This window comes from Cebus imitator, unplaced genomic scaffold (assembly GCF_001604975.1).
Source record: "Cebus imitator isolate Cc_AM_T3 unplaced genomic scaffold, Cebus_imitator-1.0 Scaffold39, whole genome shotgun sequence".
NCBI lineage: Eukaryota > Metazoa > Chordata > Mammalia > Primates > Cebidae > Cebus > Cebus imitator.
In genome coordinates this window covers 7698172-7717287 of record NW_016107354.1, presented here as the reverse complement: position 1 = coordinate 7717287, position 19116 = coordinate 7698172, and the positions used below count along the sequence as shown (strand labels likewise).

The window sequence follows — 19116 nt, the reverse complement described above, 5'->3', positions numbered from 1 at the left end:
AAAACGATGAGTTCGTGTCCTTTGTAGGGACATGGATGAACCTGGAAACCATCATTCTCAGCAAACTGACACAAGAACAGAAAATCAAACACCACATGTTCTCACTCATAGGTGGGTGTTGAACAATGAGAACACATTGACACAGAGAGGGGAACATCACACACTTTGGTCTGTTGGTGGGAAATAGGGGAGGGACAGTGCGGGGTGGGGAGTTGGGGAGAGATAGCATGGGGAGAAATGCCAGATATAGGTGATGTGGAGGAAGGCAGCACATCACACTGCCATGTGTGTACCTATGCAACAATCTTGCATGTTCTTCACATGTACTCCAAAACCTAAAATGCAATAAAAAAAAAAATGAACGGAAAAAAAAAAGATTTATTTATGTTGCAAATATCCATTTTTTCCCCATTGCTGTAAAGTAGCAGTCTGCAACCTTTTTTTTTTTTGAGATGGAGTCTTGCTGTCACCCAAGCTGGAGTGCAGTGGCACAATCTCAGCTTACTGCAACCTCCATCTCACAGGTTCAAGCAATTCTGCCTCAGCCTCTGGAGTATATAGGATTACAGGCGCCCGCCACCGCGCCTAGCTAATTTTTGTATTTTTAGTAAAGATGGGGTTTCATCATATTGGCCAGGCTGGTCTTGAACTCCTGACCTAGTGATCCACCCATCTTGGCCTCCCAAAGTGCTAGGATTACAGGCATGAGCCTCCACGCCCCACCTATTCTCCAACCTTTTTGACACCAGGGGCTGGTTTCACAGAAGACAATTTTTTCATGGACGGAGAGGGCGGGTGGGGATGGGATGGTTTCGGAATGAAGCTGTTTCACCTCAGATCATCAGGCATTACAGTCTCATAAGGATCACACAGCCTAGGTCCCTCCCGCGCACAGTTCACAACAGGGTTTGTGCTCATATGAGAGTCTAGTGCCACCACTGATCTGACAGGAGGCGGAGCTCAGTTGGTAATGTGAGCAATGGGAAGCAGCTGTAAATACAGATGAAGCTTTGCTGGCTTGCCTGCTGCTCACCTCCTGTTGGGTGGCCTGGTTCCTAACAGGCCATGGACTATTACCTGTCTGCAGCCTGGGGGTTGGGGACGCCTGCTGTAAAGTATTCTGAATGAGCTATATATACTGTATCTATTATACTGCTGATGAATATTTGTGTTCTTGTTTTCATTTTGAATAAAACTGCTGTGAACATTCTTGTACATGCCTTTTGGTAGAAGTAAGCAATAATTTATTTTAGGTACTTGGGTCTCCATATATATGTTTAGCCTTAGTAGATACTGCCAGACAGTTTTTCCAAGCAGTTGTTGAATTTACACTCTGTCAGCAATGTAACAGAGTTCCAGTTATTTTACATCATTAATACTTCTTGGTGTTGGCAGTCTTTTTAATTTTAACCTATCATGGCTACTAGAGAAAGGGTTAAAGTTTTTTGAGAAGCATGCCATAGGATGTTTCCCTGGCCTGAATCTATTAATTGCCTTTTAGTTTGATTGTCCAACTCCCATGGTTCCATTTTGTTCTCAGTACAAGTACTGAGTAATTTAAGTAACTTAGTGGCATGCCTTTACTGAAATCCACATATATTTTTGTGTGAGACTTTTTTTAGTCAGCAAGGACCAGAGATATTTGCAGATTATTATTGTGAAGACTGTATTGTACTTTAGCTTAAGTAAGGAAAACAGGTGAAGCAAATACCTTTTAAGAGAACAATGGGAAAGTCGCTTAGAACCCAAGGTAGCTCAAAAGCCTAAACCTTCTTGAGCCCTCAGCAGTCGGATCTATTGCTTCTTCCTTTAGAGCTGTCACATCCTGGTAACTTAGCTTCACTTTACTGTTCCTGCTGCTCTGACTCCTCTGCTTATACCTCCTCTTCATATTAACTTTCCTTGTGTCTATTTCTTCTAGCTACTGCCCCAGCTACCAACTAGAGGAGTCACTCCCGACAACTATTTCAAGGTAGAATTTTCACTAAGCCATTTCACAGGCTGTGGTCAATCTATGCGTTAATCCACATTGAGACAAGTGTCCATCCATAGTCCAGTTAGGTATGGCTCCAGTAAGCAGGACCATGTGGTATCAACATGGCTATTTACGATGAAGACATTCCCTTAGAAGGGCACTATGGGAAAAGCAAGCAGTCTGAGTACCTGGCTAGTTTAATTGTATATATTATAGTCTAATTACTGTGTATATTATATTCTAATTCAGTAGACATTTCTCAAGCCCTCTCCTTATCTGTCAGTAAACTCTTGGAAAAGAAAATGAACTGTTTATACTGAAGAACTTTTTTTTTTGAGACAGTCTCATTCTGTCACCTAGGCTGGAGTGCAGTGGTATGATCTCAGCTCACTGCAACCTCCATCTCCCAGGTCAAATGATCTTCCCACCTCAGTCTCCAAACTAGCTTGGCCTATAGGCACACTCTGCCATGCCCACCTAATTTTTTTGTAGAGACAGTTTCACCATGCTGCCCAGGCTGGTCTTGAACTCATGAGCTCAAGCTATCCACTTGCCTCTGCCTCCCCAAGTGCTGGGATTACAGGTGTGAGCCACTGCACCCAGCCTGAAGAACTCTTCATGGTGAACCTATCCCTGTAGACTGGTTGCTAACAGGCCATGGACTATTACCAGTCTGCAGGCTGGGGGTTGAGGACCCCTGCTGTAATGTATTCTGAATGAATTATACTGTATCCATTATTCTGATGATGAATATTTGTGTTATTTCATACTTTTTTATGAATAAAACTGCTATGAACATTCCTATACATGCCTTTTGGTAGAAATGGTATATATAAATTCTGTAATGTCACATTATACCACATTATGCCACTTTCCTAATGCTTATAGTCTCCTTTTATATGTTCTCAAATAATATATAAGTCCTAAAATATATCTGTAGAACAGGGTCGAGCCCAAAGTGAATTTTATTTTGTAGACAGCGGAGGTTAGGATGTGTGAGGTATACCTGGTTGTTTTAATTCCATTTTACAGATGAGGAAACTGAGGGCCAGAGAGGCAATGAGATTTTCCCAAAGTCACATGGCTAGGAAATGGGGGGCAGAGGCAGGGGGCGTCAGGAATTAAATCCAGGTTTTCTGGTTCCATATCCAGAACTCTGTCCATTACCTGACACTGACATGCCCCATACTCATGTCCAGACTAATAAAAGCACAAAGGAGATTTGATAAAAGCAAACTATAGCCAAGGCAAGTGGTGAGAATTGAGAGGAGGCAGATCTCCTAAAGGCTGAGGTGACCTGGGGGACTGCCTCAAGGTTTTGAACTAGGCCTTGTAGAGTTGGTTGGATTTAGAATGGTGTAGAGAAGGGAGAATGGTGCAAATGAAGATACAAAAGTGAGGAAACGAGATTTTCCAGAGACAGAAAAGAGACTCGTATTGCTGGGTTAGAGGGTTTATATAGGAAAGGAGTGGTAAAATGTGTGGTAAAAAGTAATGAGAGCTTGATAGCTGTGACAACTTTGATTTTTAAAAAATCAGATCATAGCCATGCACGCACAGTGGGTCATGCCTTTTATCCCAGAGCTTTGGGAGGCCGGGGTAGGAGGATCGCTTGAGTCCAGGAGTTCAAGCAGTCTGGACAACATGATGAGATCCTGTCTCTAAAAGAAGTAAAAAAAAATTGGCTAGGCTTAGTGGTGTGTGCCTGTAGTCCTAGCTACTCAGGAAGCTAAGGCAGAAGGGTCGCTTAAGCCAGGAATCCAAGGTTATAGTGAGCGAGGTTTATACCCCTGCACTCTAGCCTGAGTGGTAGAGTGAGATCTGTCTCTAAAAACAAAAACAAAACCAGATCACATCATGATATTATGGTGAGAAGAAAACTTGAAGTCATTGGTTGTTAAGATTCCAGGCTGAGGTGAAAAGGACTAAACTAAGATGATAGCAGCTGGAAACACATCAGATTTAAGAACGTTGAGAAGGCAGGATGAACAGGATCTGGAGACGGCCTAAATATAAGGGGAGGAGAGAGACATAGAAAAGAGAACTGTCACCTGAGAGTTTGAGCCTTTGTGACTGGGACACTCTGGTACCAGCATCAGAAGAGGAGGAGGCAGTATGTGTAGTGGGTTAGCTTACAGGCTTTGGAGCAAAGCAGACCTGGGACCAGTGACTTAACTCCTCTGAGAGGGTTTGCTGGCTGCTGTGTAGGGAGACAGATTCCCACTTCTCAGAGTGGATGTGAGGGTGGGAGGTATTGCAGGTAAAGTGAAATTCTATAATGTCACATGCTTGGTATCCAGGCGCTTAACCAAACTTTAGCTCTCCTCCTCCTCACCCCAACTTCTCTGGAAGATAGCAGAACCCAGTTCAAGCGTCATTTTTTTCATAGGCATACATACAATATGCTCTTTTTAAAAAATAATAATAATTAAACAAAAAGGAACTGGCTTTTCAGAGAGAATAGGCTCTTCCACCTTGTACTCTGAAGTAGAGGACAGATGGAGCCTCTGGGCCGGTCTCCAGATCCCCTACCTTTTTTTTTTTTTTTTGGCATCCTTTGATATCTAAGCTTTAATCAAACATTCAAGGAGCCTGGTGTGGTGGCTTGTGCCTGTAGTCCCAGCTACTTGGGAGGCTGAGGCGAGAGGATCACTGGAGCCCAGGAGTTGGAGCCACCCTGGGCAACATAGCAAGAACTACATCTCTTTAAAAAATTATATATATATTAATATATATTATATAAATAATATAAAGTATAATATATCATAATATCTAGTAATGTTATATACATATATATGAAATAAAATACAAATTTAAGCCCACAGAGAGAGTTAAAGATATCTTTGTAAGGCTAGGTGCTTCCAGAAGCAAGCAACTCTACTGCCTCTCTGGTGTCGTCATGGCCTCCCCCTTGGGACTATTTCTGAGCTTAAGGGTGGAACTCTGGTGGCTCACTGGATTGCCGTGTGCCTGTAAAACGTGCCCAGCTTCCAAGCACTGCGTTTCTAATAGTTTGGAAATTCTCATTGTCACCCAGAGATACGCAGATGGAAACTTGGTTTGGGCAGAGCTCTAGCAAAGGCTGCACTGAGATGCCCGTTCCCTTGCCCTATTAACCCAGGCAGCGCAGGCAGCCCAGCCAGCTGGGGCTGCCATTCTGGAGCTGCTTCCGGCATGCTTCTCCTACCCTGGCAGCGTGCCCGCCAAGGGCTCGCAGTGCGGCACAGAGTGTAGCGCAGTGCCACACCGGCCTAAGCCGCGTGACTCTCCTTCCACCCTGGCCATCACGTATTTCCGCACGTGCGCCCAGTTGCCATAGCACCTGCAGGCACCGGGACTCAGACTCAGCAGGCCTCGCTGGCCACCTAGCAGCCTGGGTGGCCTTTGGGCTGCGGCTGGCTACCGCTTTCCAGTAGAGAAGGGCGGTCCCTGGCTGGTGGCCTGGGGCTGGCCTCGCCCCACTTCCTTTCCTTGGCATACTTGACCCTGAGTTCTGGTCCGCAACCCGTGTTCATTTCCCACCCCTCTTCCGCGCCCCGATTTCCCGTTTAGAAAGTTCAGAATTGAACAATCTGGCGGTGTTCTCTCGCCAAGGCATAGCTTCCATAAGGAGGGCAGGCGACAGAACTTTGTTCTCATTTTGCAGTCATTCCCCTAATATCACTGGAAACAACTTCTTGATCATTCCAGAGGTGGGCACTTCTAGCCCCAGGCAGGATGTTGTTTGGGCCCTGTAAATCTAGGGCTCTTCCAGCCTACCTCCCTGGCACTGGGCTTGCCACATGTAAGGGAATTGGATGGCTGGTTTATTTCCATCTTATATGAGAAAAGGAAGGGTTCATACCAAGGGTTCGAGGAAAAAAGCTTGAACCTGAAGGATCACAGAATCCTGCACCTCCACTACCTGTGAGACACTGGGCAAGTTACCTTGCTTCTCTGAACCCCAGCAGCTTCATTTGTAAAATGGTTGTAACAAAAGAATCTCTTAGGCTTCGTATAAGTCTATATGAGATAATACAGGTAAAGCAGTTAGCCAGGTGCCTGGCTTATAAGTATTCTATAGGAGCCAGTCAGCTGTTTTTACAAACAGATACAGCTGTACTGCTAAGAACCAAAGTACTCACATCCAACAGTTGGCAAACATTTTCATATTCATCCAATTTTTGCTCATTTATTAAATTATTCATTTGTTTAACTCATTAATGCATTCAGCATGTGTTTACTGAGCATATTATCAGTTAGCTCTTGCCCTGGTCCAGCTGTATTTTCGAAGACCCACCCCCAGGAGAGTTTTAACTGGCCTTGCAAGAACTGATGAAGTCTAGTCTGGTGGGTTGGATATAAGATCTTATTCTACTGGCAGTGGGGGTTCAAAATGTGTTTTTTTGCAGCTCTAACTTCATAGACTGAGGTCCCTGAACAAAGCAGACCTCTCTCATGTCTGGGAAGCACTAAGACATAATAGCTTTCCACAACCACCTTTGCTTCTCACCCCTTACGCTTGGGGAGTTGTGTCCCTCTTCTCCAGAAAGTCCCAGTCAGCAAGCCGGAACCTGCTCTTTCTGTGCTTTGCTGTGCTGGAGTTGCCAGAACAACCCTATTCTGTTTTCAATGCTCCCAGCACTTTCATGCTGTATCCTTCTAATGCTGTCTCCTTCTTGCCCCCATTGTGCATGTCAGGCTCTGTCTCCAATTGGAATGGATTGGCCATACTGCTGCTCATACTTGCTTGCACTGCCACCCCCTCACCCCCATGCCCTGCACTTAGATTGTGTGGCAGAACCACTACTGAGCAGGCACTCTTCTGGATGTCTGAGAGAGGATCTAACACATGCACAGTCATCAGATATCATATGTGTGATAAGAACCATGATACATAGTGTTGTGGGAATAGCCAGTCTGGGGCCGCTGGCTCTGCCTAAAGAAGTCAGGGAAGGCTTTACCAGGAGGTGATAGGTGATGTTTTTGAGTCTTTTTTTTTTTTTTTTGGAGTCTTGCTCTGTTGCCCAGGCTGAAATGCAGTGGTGGTGTGATTTCGGCTCACTGCAACCTCCACCTCCCGGGTTCAAGGGATTCTCCTGGCTTAGCCTCCTGAGCAGTTGGGATCACAGGCACCCGCCACCATGCCCTGCCAATTTTCTTTTTGTATTTTAAGTAGAGACAGGGTTTCACCATGTTGGCCAGGCTGGTCTCGAACTGCTGACCTCAAGTGATCCACCTGCCTCAGCCTCCCAAAGTACTAGGATGACAGGCATGAGCCACCACACCCGGCCGAACACTATTAAAGTATTTACCTTGGTAGACAGTGGGAGAAAGTGTATTTCAGGCAAGAAGCATAGCATGCATAAAGAGCTGAAATTCCATGATGTTCTTAGAGAAAAAGTAATGTTATGTGACTAAAACAAAAGGATTATGTTATTTGGGTTGAGGGCTCATGAGTAGCAGAGGGAGGAAATGAGGCCAGAGAGGTAAACAGGGACCTATTCATGAGGGCCTCGTAGGATGTTTTAGGCTTTACCCTACCAACGCTGAGATCCTGTGAAGGTTTTATACAGCGGCATGACATGGTCAGATTTGTGCATCAGGAAGGTGGGATGCATGGTTGTAAGGGGTAGATTGTCTCATTTGTCCTCTAGCAATTCTGTAAGACAGGCAGGGAAGACACTGTTATTTGCTTTTTACACCTGAGAACACTGAGACCCAAGAGGTTAAATCAAATACCTTGCCCCTTAGGTCTCAGAGCCAGAAAAGAGAGGACCTGGGACTCACCTGGCTTCCTGGCCCTGAATGTCTTTCTCCTGGGTGCATTGCCATTGTTAAGAGAGTCTTCCAGAAAGCTGCTTGCAGCTGAGCATTGGGTAGATGCTGGCAGGAACGTTCTGAAGCAAATGGCCATTGATACAATTTCACTGAGGAAGTATAACACTGGGATTTTGCGTCCTTTTGGTGTTCAGTCTCTTGACCTCTTGATCTCTTGTGCCAGCGCACAGAGAGCAAGAAGCAGTGGGGAACTTTGAGCCTCAAGCTCTACATTGGTTTGACAAAATCCATTCATCACTGTCTCACTCATTAATGTGCTGTCTGATACTGATGTTTGTCAGTGACTTGTTTCTGGAAGCCCATGGTCCTCGAGGCTGGTCGGCTCTACAGTCCACAGCCCGAGGGTGAACCCCAGCAGTCAGAGGCAGGGCTTTTCTCCCTCTGCATTTTGTAAAATAAAATAATTTTAAAACAACAACAAAGGTAATATGATGTGGCAGTAAAGAACACTAGCTTGGCGATCAGGCAGACCTGGGTTTTAGTTCTGCTGCGGCCACTTGTCTAGCTGTGAAGGTTATTTAATATGTATGCGTCTTGGTCTCCTATGTCTAAAATAAGCAAAGTGAAACTTACCTGAAAAGATTGTTGTGATGGCTAAAATGTGAGAATGTTTATAAAGTACCTTGGCATGACACCTGGCACGTATGAATCCTCAATATGCTGGCTTTAATTCCTGCAGTTACTGCTGCCACAGCCACCACTACTACTGCCACCACAGTTAAAGAATATTTGGAAAATAGAGAATAGTAGAAAAAATATCTTACAATCTTACCACCATGATACAGCTACCCTTATAATTTTAATTTCCTTCAAATCCTTTTCCCTCACCACTTCTAAACATTCCTGATTTTATAGTATATATATTTTATACCCATATGGGCTTTTTTTTTCTTTGTGGTGGTATCTGCATTACACTTATTTTGTCTAACTTTTAAGATTTTTTTCTGATTATAAAAATTGTGCATAAAATTCAGAGTATAGAAAAAAAAGAATAATCATACTCATTGTTAATATTTTGATGTTATCTCCTTCCAGTCATTCCTATTCATGCTTTGTTATAGAGTTTGAGATCATAGTACATATACAATATTTATGTAATTTTTAATATTATGAATATTTTCCTGTTATTATAAGCATCATTTTCCAAGGCTGCATAAGTCCAGCAGATGGCTCTACCATAATTTACATAAGCATTCCCTGATTGTTAGACATCTGAGCTTTTTCCAGTTCTTCAGTCTAAATAGCTTCCTGTAGTCGACCTAGGGAACCAGCCTCATTACAGCCAGGAAGCATATAATGAACTTGTACTGTATATATGGTCCTGAGTGAGGCACAGTGGGAGACCTCAGGTCAATCAGACACAGAGCCAGCCTTAAAGGAGCTCAGAGACTAAACAACCTGGAAATACTTACTGGCAAATAAGCACTGTCAGGGGTTCCACTTAAGTGTGGGTAACCCTTTTTCCTGTGGAAACTGGGATCTGGGAAGCATAGCTTCTACACAGGAAAAAGCCTGGGAAGCCTTGCTGCTCCTTCTCACCTGTGAATATGCAGGTTGGCTTCTAATGCTCAAATGCCTTTTGAGCTACGCTTGTCAGGAGCCTGAGCTAAGAACCATTGAATATTAACTAAGAACTGTTGAATATTACTTCCAAGTGGTTTTCACTAGGAAAGAGTGAAAAATACCACCAAAGGAACTTGTGGGAGAATTAAGAGAATCAGAGTGGCTCTAGTAATAGTTTTTAATTTTTTTTAATTGACATAAAATTGTATACATTTACTGTATATAACATGATGTTTGGAAATACACATGCATTGTGGAATGGCTAAACTGGCTAATTAACATATTACATCTCATAGTTGTCATTTTCGTGGTGAGGAAACAAAATCTACTTTTAGCATTTTTCAAGAATTTAATATATTGACTATAGTCGTATATAATAACATGGAAGAACCTGGAAGATATTATGTTAAGTAAAATAAGTCAGACACAGAAAGACAAATAACACATGATCTCGTTCAGTAAGGAATCATTCATATGTGGATTTAAAAAGTTGATTTCATTGAAGTAGAGGATAGAGTGGTGGCTCTCGTCTTAGTTTTGTCACAGACGTGCCCTGGGACCTGAGGTAAGTTACTTCTCCCTCCCAGGCTTCTGTCTTCTCCTTATAAAGTAGGTGATCTCCAGGGCTCTTCCAACATTAACATTCCAGAGTACTTGAAACGTTCCTCTTGTCAGGAGCTAAAGAGAGTATCCTGATAAAGGTCATAGGATAATTCTCCAAAGTCCAGAGCTACTCTTAATTAGTCCTGGGGAACCATTTATGCTTTTGTATTTCCAGTCCTTCCTTCGCTAGCAGTTGGGACATATGGAGACTGAAGGGCAAGTGTCTCTCACTGGTTGGAAACCCTGGATTCAGAACATCAAAAATTGTGTTTTGTGCGTTAGGTATTTTTTTTTTTTATGTACTTTGTTCTTTCATTCATTCCCTCTTTTAGCAGATGTTAACTGAGTCCCAGGCCTTTTCCAATCCATCTGTGCAATACAGAGGTGAAGGAGACTAAAATAGATGTAGTCTCATAAAGAGACAGGAAACAATGATAAGAGGCAACAAGATGGTTGCTACGGTGGGGGTACATTTAAGGGCATAGGACAGGTGCATCTGAGCCTGCCTACAAGCAACAGCAAAGGGGTCTTAGTAGATACTTTGAGATTTTAAAGGATAAGTAGAATTTTTTTAGGTACACAGTAGAGGAGAGGACATTCTGGGTGGAGGAACAAACATGTGCAAAGGGCAAGAGGTGTGAGAGAACATGACATGTTAAAAGAACTGCAGATAGTTTGTGTGGCTGGTAGGTGAAAAGGAGAGTGGACAGATGAGAAAAAGTCAAACATTTCTCAATGGACCAGTCTGTTTCCACTGAATTCTTTGCTCATTTTATCAGTCCACATGAGAGTAATGGTCTTTTTAGTTCAGTTTTCAAAAACTGTTATCTTTATTGCCTTATTTTTCCATTTTTACAGTAACATATGCTCATTATAGAAAGTTTGAAAAATACAAAAAGTAAAAGGAAGAAAGGATTTAAAAAATTACTCATGGTCTCACTAGCTAAAGACAACTTTAATACCTGATGAATTTCCATTCAATGTTGTTTTTACTTTCTCTTTTTATGTGGCTGTGAATGTGTTGTAATTATAGTCTCAACCTTTGTGTATGATGCTCCTTTCTATTTCCTTCCTAAAATTTGCCAAAAATGGAGGTTAGTGTCATTAGAAAAGAACTCTGATTATAAAATACACTAGCTGAAATATCTATCCATTTTCTTTGTCTAATATAAGTGTTTTTTTTTTTTTCTTTTTTTACAGGTCTCTTGTGGCTCAGAGCATAATTTGGCAGTAATTGGTAAGTAATTTTTATACTGATAACTGTTTCTTCTGAAAATTATGTGGCAGAATTGAAGACTTTGGTTAACCAAAAGCCACAGTGCATGCCGGCATGCATGAGTGTTAGGGGAGACTGGGGGAAATGGAAGTCTTTGGTTGACCAAGGGTTTACTAGAAGCTCTTTTCCTGAATATTTCAATTCATATTATTGAGCATCATTTTAAGGTGTCTTAGCTGGCTTCCCTGCCGGGGAAGTGGCATTTGAGCATATTAAAGAACTTACAGGCTGGGGGTCATCATGTGTAGAAAGCCAGACATAAAAAGGAAGGATGATTAGACTGCTTCTGTTTTTTTGAATAAACCCCCATTCTAAGTTCTTTCCTATCGGTTTGGCTCTTTCTTTGTAAATATGCGGCTCTGCTCACTGCCCTCACTGCCTTGTATTTAGTGGCATTCAGAAACTCTCAGTTGGACTCAAACATTTGGTTAATAAAGGCTTCCTTTTAGTTGGCCCTGGAGAATCACAGTTTAGTGTTTTTATAATTAGATCTATGAGTACTTCATCCAAAAAGCCTTCTCATTACTTCCACAGATAGACTCAGTTTCCATCTCACAGTACATTAAAGAGACTACAGTGTAGGGCCAGATTGCCTAAGTTCAGTACAGGCTTCTGCTTACTAGCCATGTGAACTTGGACAAGGTATTTTACTTCTCTATGCTCATCTTTAAAATAGGGAGGACAGTAGTGCCTACCTTGTAGTGTTGTTGGAGGGATAAATGAGTTAAGATATGTAAAGCACATAGAATGGCACTTAACTTCTAGTAGGGGCTTTGGTAATGTTTGTTATTATTACCTGATATTATATGTTCAAGTAATTGCCCTCCTGTGGGCTTTAGTTGCCCCATCTGTAAAATGGAGAAGTTAAAACAGAAAACTAGGTTTCTGTCCAGCCCTGATATTTTAGGACTCTTGTTACAACCCCACCACTGACTGATTTGTGTCAATAATTTCTGCTCCTGGTCACTCCTGTCTCCTAGCTTCTAACTTTGAACTTCTATCAGGCAAGGCCCTTGTGTTTTCCTCATTTCTTGCCTATTCACAGCACCTAAAGCAGTTTGTGGCTCTTAGCAGAGACTCACACATTCTTTTCTGGATTGAGCTAGACTGGCTCAGCTGCCTGGGGTGGCAGCAATTTGAAGCACTACTTTGCAGGCCCAAACATGATGTATAAAGAGGCAGAACCAAGGACAGCAGAGAAGGTGGGGAGTCACTGGGGCTGGAGTTAGAGAAGGAGCTAGAAAATGTAACAGCAAACCTGCATACTTTGCAGTAGTACCAGATACTTTTTACTGAAACTGCTTCAGCCTGGGTGTAATTAAGACAAGCTAATCGAAGAGTCAAAGGCGGTTCCTAGGACATTGCTGCTACTGCTATCATTGGACTGGGAGAGGTTGGGTTCTTCTGGAACCATCACAAACAAGAAGATTGCAGGGAATCTAAATTTGTGAAAGCACAAAGTCCAGATGAAGGAATGGGTGAGAGCTAGCAAAGCAGCAGGTTGAGCTGATGTAGGCAGCCTGGGGCTGTAGAAGGAGCAAGACTGCAGGCAGACAGCCTTGGTTCAAACCGGCTCCATCTCTGTGTGAGCATCATTTTTCCCCTCATCTTTGTAATGGGGATAATCATTCCACCTTTCAAGATTATTGCGATGAGGTGAGATAATTTATGTGAAATATCTGGCAGATAAAAATTCCTTTGGTTTCTCTTTTCTCTTGGTCAGGTAGGGGGAAGGGAGGAATATTTGTTAGTGTAACTGTTCTAGTGAAATATTTCTTTGTTGGGAGAGAAACAATGACATTCTGGAAAGATGGGTTCAGTGTTACCTGTGATAGGCTATCAGAGGCAGTGGGAGAACAGGGCATGCTGGTGAGCACTTGAGGGCAGACCTGTTATTTTCCATTTTATCCCCAGTGCCTGGGACCTGGCTTATAGACTGCTGAATGAATGGTTTCAGAGTCAGGAAAGGTGAGTGTAGTCACCGGGCTCTGCACATACGTACCTGCCTGCCAGCTGGGAGCAAGAGGCTCTCCATCACTGGAGGAATGAGGTTCTTAGTGGGTGCCCTGCAGGGTGCAAGCTTTGTGACAGGAAGCTACAAGAAGCTACCTGTTAGCCCTGGCAGGAGGCCAGCAAGAGACAAGTTGCAGGTGGAGAAGAGTTCCTACTAGCTTAAAGCCATGTTTCTCCACGGGGTTGAGCTCCTCCCTCAACCCTACTACCCTGGCCTGCTTTAGAGAGATTTCCCTGCCTTCAGTCTCATTCCCTGAACTCTAGCCCTTCAGTGCCTGGTGCTATGTCCCACATGTAAAATGCACAAAATAGTTATAGAATAGACTAGAAGAGAATATAAAGCAGCCAAACTTTGCCCAAGCATAGAAGCAACCTTAATGTCTAATGAATGTGTGAGAGATGAATCAACTTGGAAATGGAGGTGAAACAGAATGGTGAAAGGACGCAATTGAGAACCTACTGTCTTAGGTTAATGGACGCAACTCATTGAAATATATTTGTTGTGTGGGATTAAATGGGTTAAACAGGTTGCAGAGATAAGTTGCAGTGCTACCTGAACAATGGGCTCACTGTCCAGTGTATATTAGAAGCGAATGCTGTGACACTGGCTTTGAGAAAAGAAAAAGCTTTATTGTGAGTCAACTGACAAGGAGACAGGGAGGCAACACTGGATCCATCTCCCCAGTCTGGGAGTGGGTCAAGCTTTTATGGCATTTAAAACTAATCCCAGGTGATGCCAGTGAAGCAGGTCAGCCAGGCTGGTGGTGGTAACAATTAGGTTGCTAAAGCTTTTCTCCTGAGCATGCCGGGTAACTCTGGCTCTGCATTACCCATAACTTAATCGTGGTTAATTGGTTTGAGCTGGTCCTACGGTTACAGCAGTAAATAGTAGAGCTGGCAGCCTGACTTCCAAAATGCTCCTTCCAGTCTATCATTTCCTATGGCCTGAAGCAATATGGGTAGTATGGGTAGCAGTTAAGAAGAGCTCAGGCATTGGGGTCAGATTGCCTGGAACCAGATTCTGCCTCCTACACTTATGAGTTGTGTAACCTGTGTAAGTGGTTTAACTTCTTTGTGTCTTGATCACTTCAACTGGGATATCATATTATTGCCCTCATAGGGTTATTAGGTAAAGTGCTAAGAACAATGCCTAACACAAAAGTAAAGACTCAGCAAATGTTATATGCTATTATTATTATTCTAAATTAAGACATCAAGGAAGGAAATAATTATAAGATGACTACATGAAAGCCTGAGGCAAGGGTAGGAATCTCAGGAGCTAGAGAAGTAAGTGTCTTTCCCAGCCAGGATATCAGGGTCCACAGCAGGATCTCAGCATAGCTGCAGGATGGATTGTAAGCTGGAGCCTGGGGTTCCCCTCATTGGGGATTCTGGACATCCAAGCAGCCCTGGAAACAGTGCTGGCCCAGGTTTGTTCAAGGACAGGATTCTGCTATTCATTGTCGCAGACAGGGACTCAGGTACTGCATGTTCCAGCCTGAAGCAAGCCCCATGGAAGCCACAGTTCAGTTTCTTCCATGAAGATGGAAATTCTACTCTGGTGATTCTGGTTTTCTTTGTTCCCCTTCTTTTGAAATTTGGTTTAGTTATTTCCTTAGTTTTCCAATTAACTTTCTCTTGACATGTTTTGTCTTTGCTACCAGGTACCCTCATGGCTAGACATGGTGGTGAGGTGGTATGAGTTCCTGCTTTAGACTAAGGAAGAACTGTTGGAGCTGAGCATAGAGAGACTCAGGTGACAATCAGAAAAGAGAGAGACAAGGCCATTGACCATAGCTGGCTTGGCCACTCTCAACCTATGTGCTTTGTACAATCACTCTGCCTCACTGAGCCTGATTCCTCATCTGTAAAATCGACATCATGATACCCACTCCCAGATGTTGTTCTTCCCAATGGCATAGGTATGTCAAGTGCATGCTCAGTACCTGCCATGTCATAGGTGCTCAGCAGGTGCTTGTCTACTTGGCTGCTTCACTAGTTCGCTTTCTTCCTTTCCACCCAGGATTTCTTGCCACATCTCACAAAGCTCACTCACCAACTCCCATTTGTGGGCATAGGCTGAGGTGAATTGAGGGCATGTGGCCATCACTTACTGAGAAGATCCCTGCCTTTCAGAGTCGGGGTCCCCAGATCCAGCTCTGTTTTCAGGCCCCTCACCTCTGTGTCTGGATGAATTGGCTCCAGCTGTTGTGCTTCCACCAGGAGCAGGTTATTTTGGCTTGAATGGGCAATTTGTTTGCTTTCTCCCCTGATGTGCAGTTGTTTTGTCTTCCCTTCCTGCAGAGAAAAAAGAGCTGACTGCGTTTCCTCTCTCCCTGTTCCACACAGACCCTTGGAAGGATTTTATTGGTGGCCTTTTCCTGGAGCACTCAGGCTTGCCAGACAGGCATTGTTAACGGGTTGGTTATTGGCAGGAAAGTGTGATGCCTCCTCCTTCTCCAAGCAGAGCCAGTTCTTTTACTAAATTGGAGCTATAATCTATGCACAGATTTTTTTTTTTCATTTCGCAGATAATTTCCAATTGTTGAACCATTCTACCTTTATAATATGTATGGCAGAACATCCGACCTTGGCATGAAACCCATCAAGCAATTTCATGTAATAATTTAATAGAAAAATAGAGAAATAACTCTTTTTTGGCACTGGGTATTCTACTGAGCAGTGATATTGCCAAACCCTAGGATCTTGAAAAGAGCTTAGAGGCAGATATAAACTTCTATGTTTCTATGCACAACGTGATAGGCAGAATGTAAATGCATTACCAATCTCATCCCATTTAATCCTCACAGCAAATTGATGAGCTGGTACTCTGGTTAATCCCATTGTCTAGGTAAGGGAAAATTAAGCCAAGGGTGAACAATTTACCCCACCCAGGTCACAAGAATAGGAAGAATTTGTGTCAGGTTTTTTACCCACGCCTCTAATTTCAGAGGCTGTGAACTACTACCCAATGCTGCCTTCCTGTAAACTGGTGACAGTCTGGCCTGTTTTTAAAGCCACCAGATAGGAGTATTTCATCTTTTTGTTTTAAAATAAAAACTCCCTTCCATGCTATCTCCTTCTGTCCAGTCCTCCAAAATCCTTCTACCACACGTGCAGCTAATGGCTGTTATTAGTTTCTTCTGTATCCTTCTAGTGTTCTTTTGCATATGTAAGTGAATACTAAGATAGATTTTTATCCTTGTTTTTACATAAATGGTAGCATACTATACACATTTCTCAGTGTCTGAGTTTTCCCAACAATTTTTTCTGGGAGATCTTTCTGTATCAGTATAAAAGCTGTCCTAGTTCTTTTTTATACAGTTACATAATATTCCAATGTTCCTATGTACCTTGATTTATCTGACTAGTACCCTATTCTTGGACATTTATGTAATTTCTAGTCTTTTGTTATTATAAGCAATGCTATAGTGAATGACCTTCTATATATTTTATTTCATGTGTAGGAGAGTACAATTGTAGGATAAATTCCTAGAAGTAAAATTACTGTGTCAAAGAGTAAACGTATTTGTAATTTTGCAATATACTGCAAAATTGGCCTCCATAGGGGCTATACCATTTTTCACTCCCATTAGCAATGCATAAGGGTGCTTATTTCTTGCAGCCTCACTAATAGGATATGTTAAGAAACTTTTGGATTTTTGCCAGTCTGATAGGTGAGCAACTACTCAGGGTAGTTTTTGTTTATGTTTTCAAGTTGAAGTATAACACATATTGTCTACTAAAGTGCACAAATCTTAAGGATTCAGACTGATGAATTTTTACATATGCATATACTTAAGAAAACACCACCCAGAGCAAGATAGAGAACATTTCCAGCACCCTGGAAGACTAGCTGATGCTCCATCTCAATCTGTAACCCACCCCCAGAGATAACCGTTCTTCTGACTTCTATCTACAAAGATGCCTGTGTTCAAACTTCATATAAATGGTGTTTGGCTTCTTTTGTTCAACACATTGTGTCTATAAGAATCATTTACGTTTTGTATAGCAGTAATGTTTTCATGCTCAGTAATATTCTACTGTATAAATATACTGCAACTTATTTATCCATTTAACTGTTGAACATTTGGGTTGTTCCAATTTGGGGATGCTATGTACATTCTTATACATGCCTTGTGGTAGACATATACATTTATTTCTCTTGGATCCATGATTAAGACTAGGAATTCTAGTTCATGTTTAGTATTAGTAAATACTCTGCAACAGTTTTTAAAGTAGTGGCACCAATTTACACCCCCAGCAGCAAAGAGAGTTCCATTTGTGCTATATTCTGGCCAGATATTTTCAATCTTAAAGATTTAGGCAATTCTGATGAGTGTGGAGTATGTAATCTCACTGAGTTTAATTTGCATTTCTCTCATAACTAATGATATGGAGTACCTTTTTATATGCTTATAGGCCATTTGGATGGCTTCTTTTGTCAAATCCAAAGACTTAAGTCTGAAGACTTTAAGTCTTTGCCCATCATTTTAAGTTGGGTTTGTCTGTATTTTTCTTAGTGATTTTTAGGCATCCTTTGTATCTTGTGGATTCCAGTCCTTTGCTGGGTATGTGTTTTGCAAGCATCTTCTCCAACCCAGCGGCTTATTCTTTTACTCTCTTAATTGTGTCTTTTGATGAATTTTTTTTTAAATGAAGTCCAGTTTATTGACTGTTTCTTTAATGGTTTGAGGTATTTGAGCCCTATTTAAGACATTTTTACCCATTCCAATATCATGAAAGTATTCTTTTATGATTTCTTTGTGAAGCTTTATTATTTTGCCTTTCATATTTAGGCCTAAAATCCATCTCAAATTCATTTTTTTAAACATTTACCATTGAATTGTGAAGGCACCTTTGTTATAAATCAAGAGGCTGCATTTATGTGTGAATGTGCTTTTAGGTTCTCTCTTTTTCATTAGTTTTTCTGTTTGTATACTAGTACACACCAGCTTGATTGTTGTAGCTTTATAATAAATCTTGATAAATGGAATTATAAGCCTTCTTACTTTGTTTTTTTTTTTAAAGATTATTGTGGCCTTTTTAATCTATCTAATTTTAGTCATAAATGAAGGTTGAGCATCTTTTTATATGTTCAAAAACCATTTGTATTTTTTCTTTTATGAAGAGTTTTTCACACCCATATTAGTTTTTTGTTGTGGCTATAACAAATTATCATAAATTAAATGGCTTAAAACAACACAAATGTATTATCTTCGAGTTTGAGGTCAGAAATCTAAGGTGGGTCTCACTTGGCTAAAATCAAGCTGTCAGCAGCCTTCATTCTTTTCTGGAGGTTCCAGAGAGAATTCATGTTCTTACCTTTTCTAGCTTCGAAAGGCTACCTATGCTCCTTGACTTGTGACACCTTCCATCTTCAAAGCCAGCCATGACTTTTCAAGTTTTTCTCCTACTGCATCACTCTGGCACTGACTTTTCTGTTCACTTTTCTACATTTAAGGACCCTTCTGATTACATTGGCCCTGCCTGGATAATCTAGCATAATCTCCCTGTATCAGTCCATTTTTCATAATGCTGTAAAGAACTGTCTTAAGACTGGGTAATTTATAAAATAAAGAGGTTTAATTGACTCACAGTTTGGCGTGGCTAGAAACTTATAATCATAGCGGAAGATGAAGGGGAAGCAAGGCACCTTCTTCACAAGGCGGCAGGAAGGAGAAGTGCTGAGTAAAGCGAGGAAGAGCCCCCAGATCTCATGAAAACTTACTATCACAAGAACAGCATGGGGGAAACTGCCCCCATTATTCAGTTACCTCCACCTGGTCTCTCCCTTGACATGTGGGGATTATGAGTATTACAATTCAAGATGAGATTTTAGGTGGGAACATGGCCAAACCATATC

At 42.0% G+C, this 19116-nt stretch overlaps 1 protein-coding gene across 9 annotated transcripts in view; it reads left to right on the top strand.

Annotated features, from left to right (window-relative positions):
- Window positions 1-19116, top strand: part of SERGEF (secretion regulating guanine nucleotide exchange factor) — a 234412-nt gene that overhangs the window by 133377 nt on the left and 81919 nt on the right. For 3 of the 9 annotated variants that reach the window (XR_005199713.1, XM_017525826.1, XM_017525833.2), the window contains one exon: window positions 11162-11198. Coding sequence is in view for 8 of the 9 variants with exons in the window: in XM_017525826.1 (XP_017381315.1) it covers window positions 11162-11198 (37 nt within the window). In the remaining variant the exon portion in view is untranslated. Of the gene's footprint in view, window positions 1-1921; window positions 1973-11161; window positions 11201-13151; window positions 13196-19116 lie in introns of those variants that run through there. The other 6 variants (XM_017525825.2, XM_017525831.2, XM_037737529.1 and 3 more) reach the window with 5 other exon arrangements.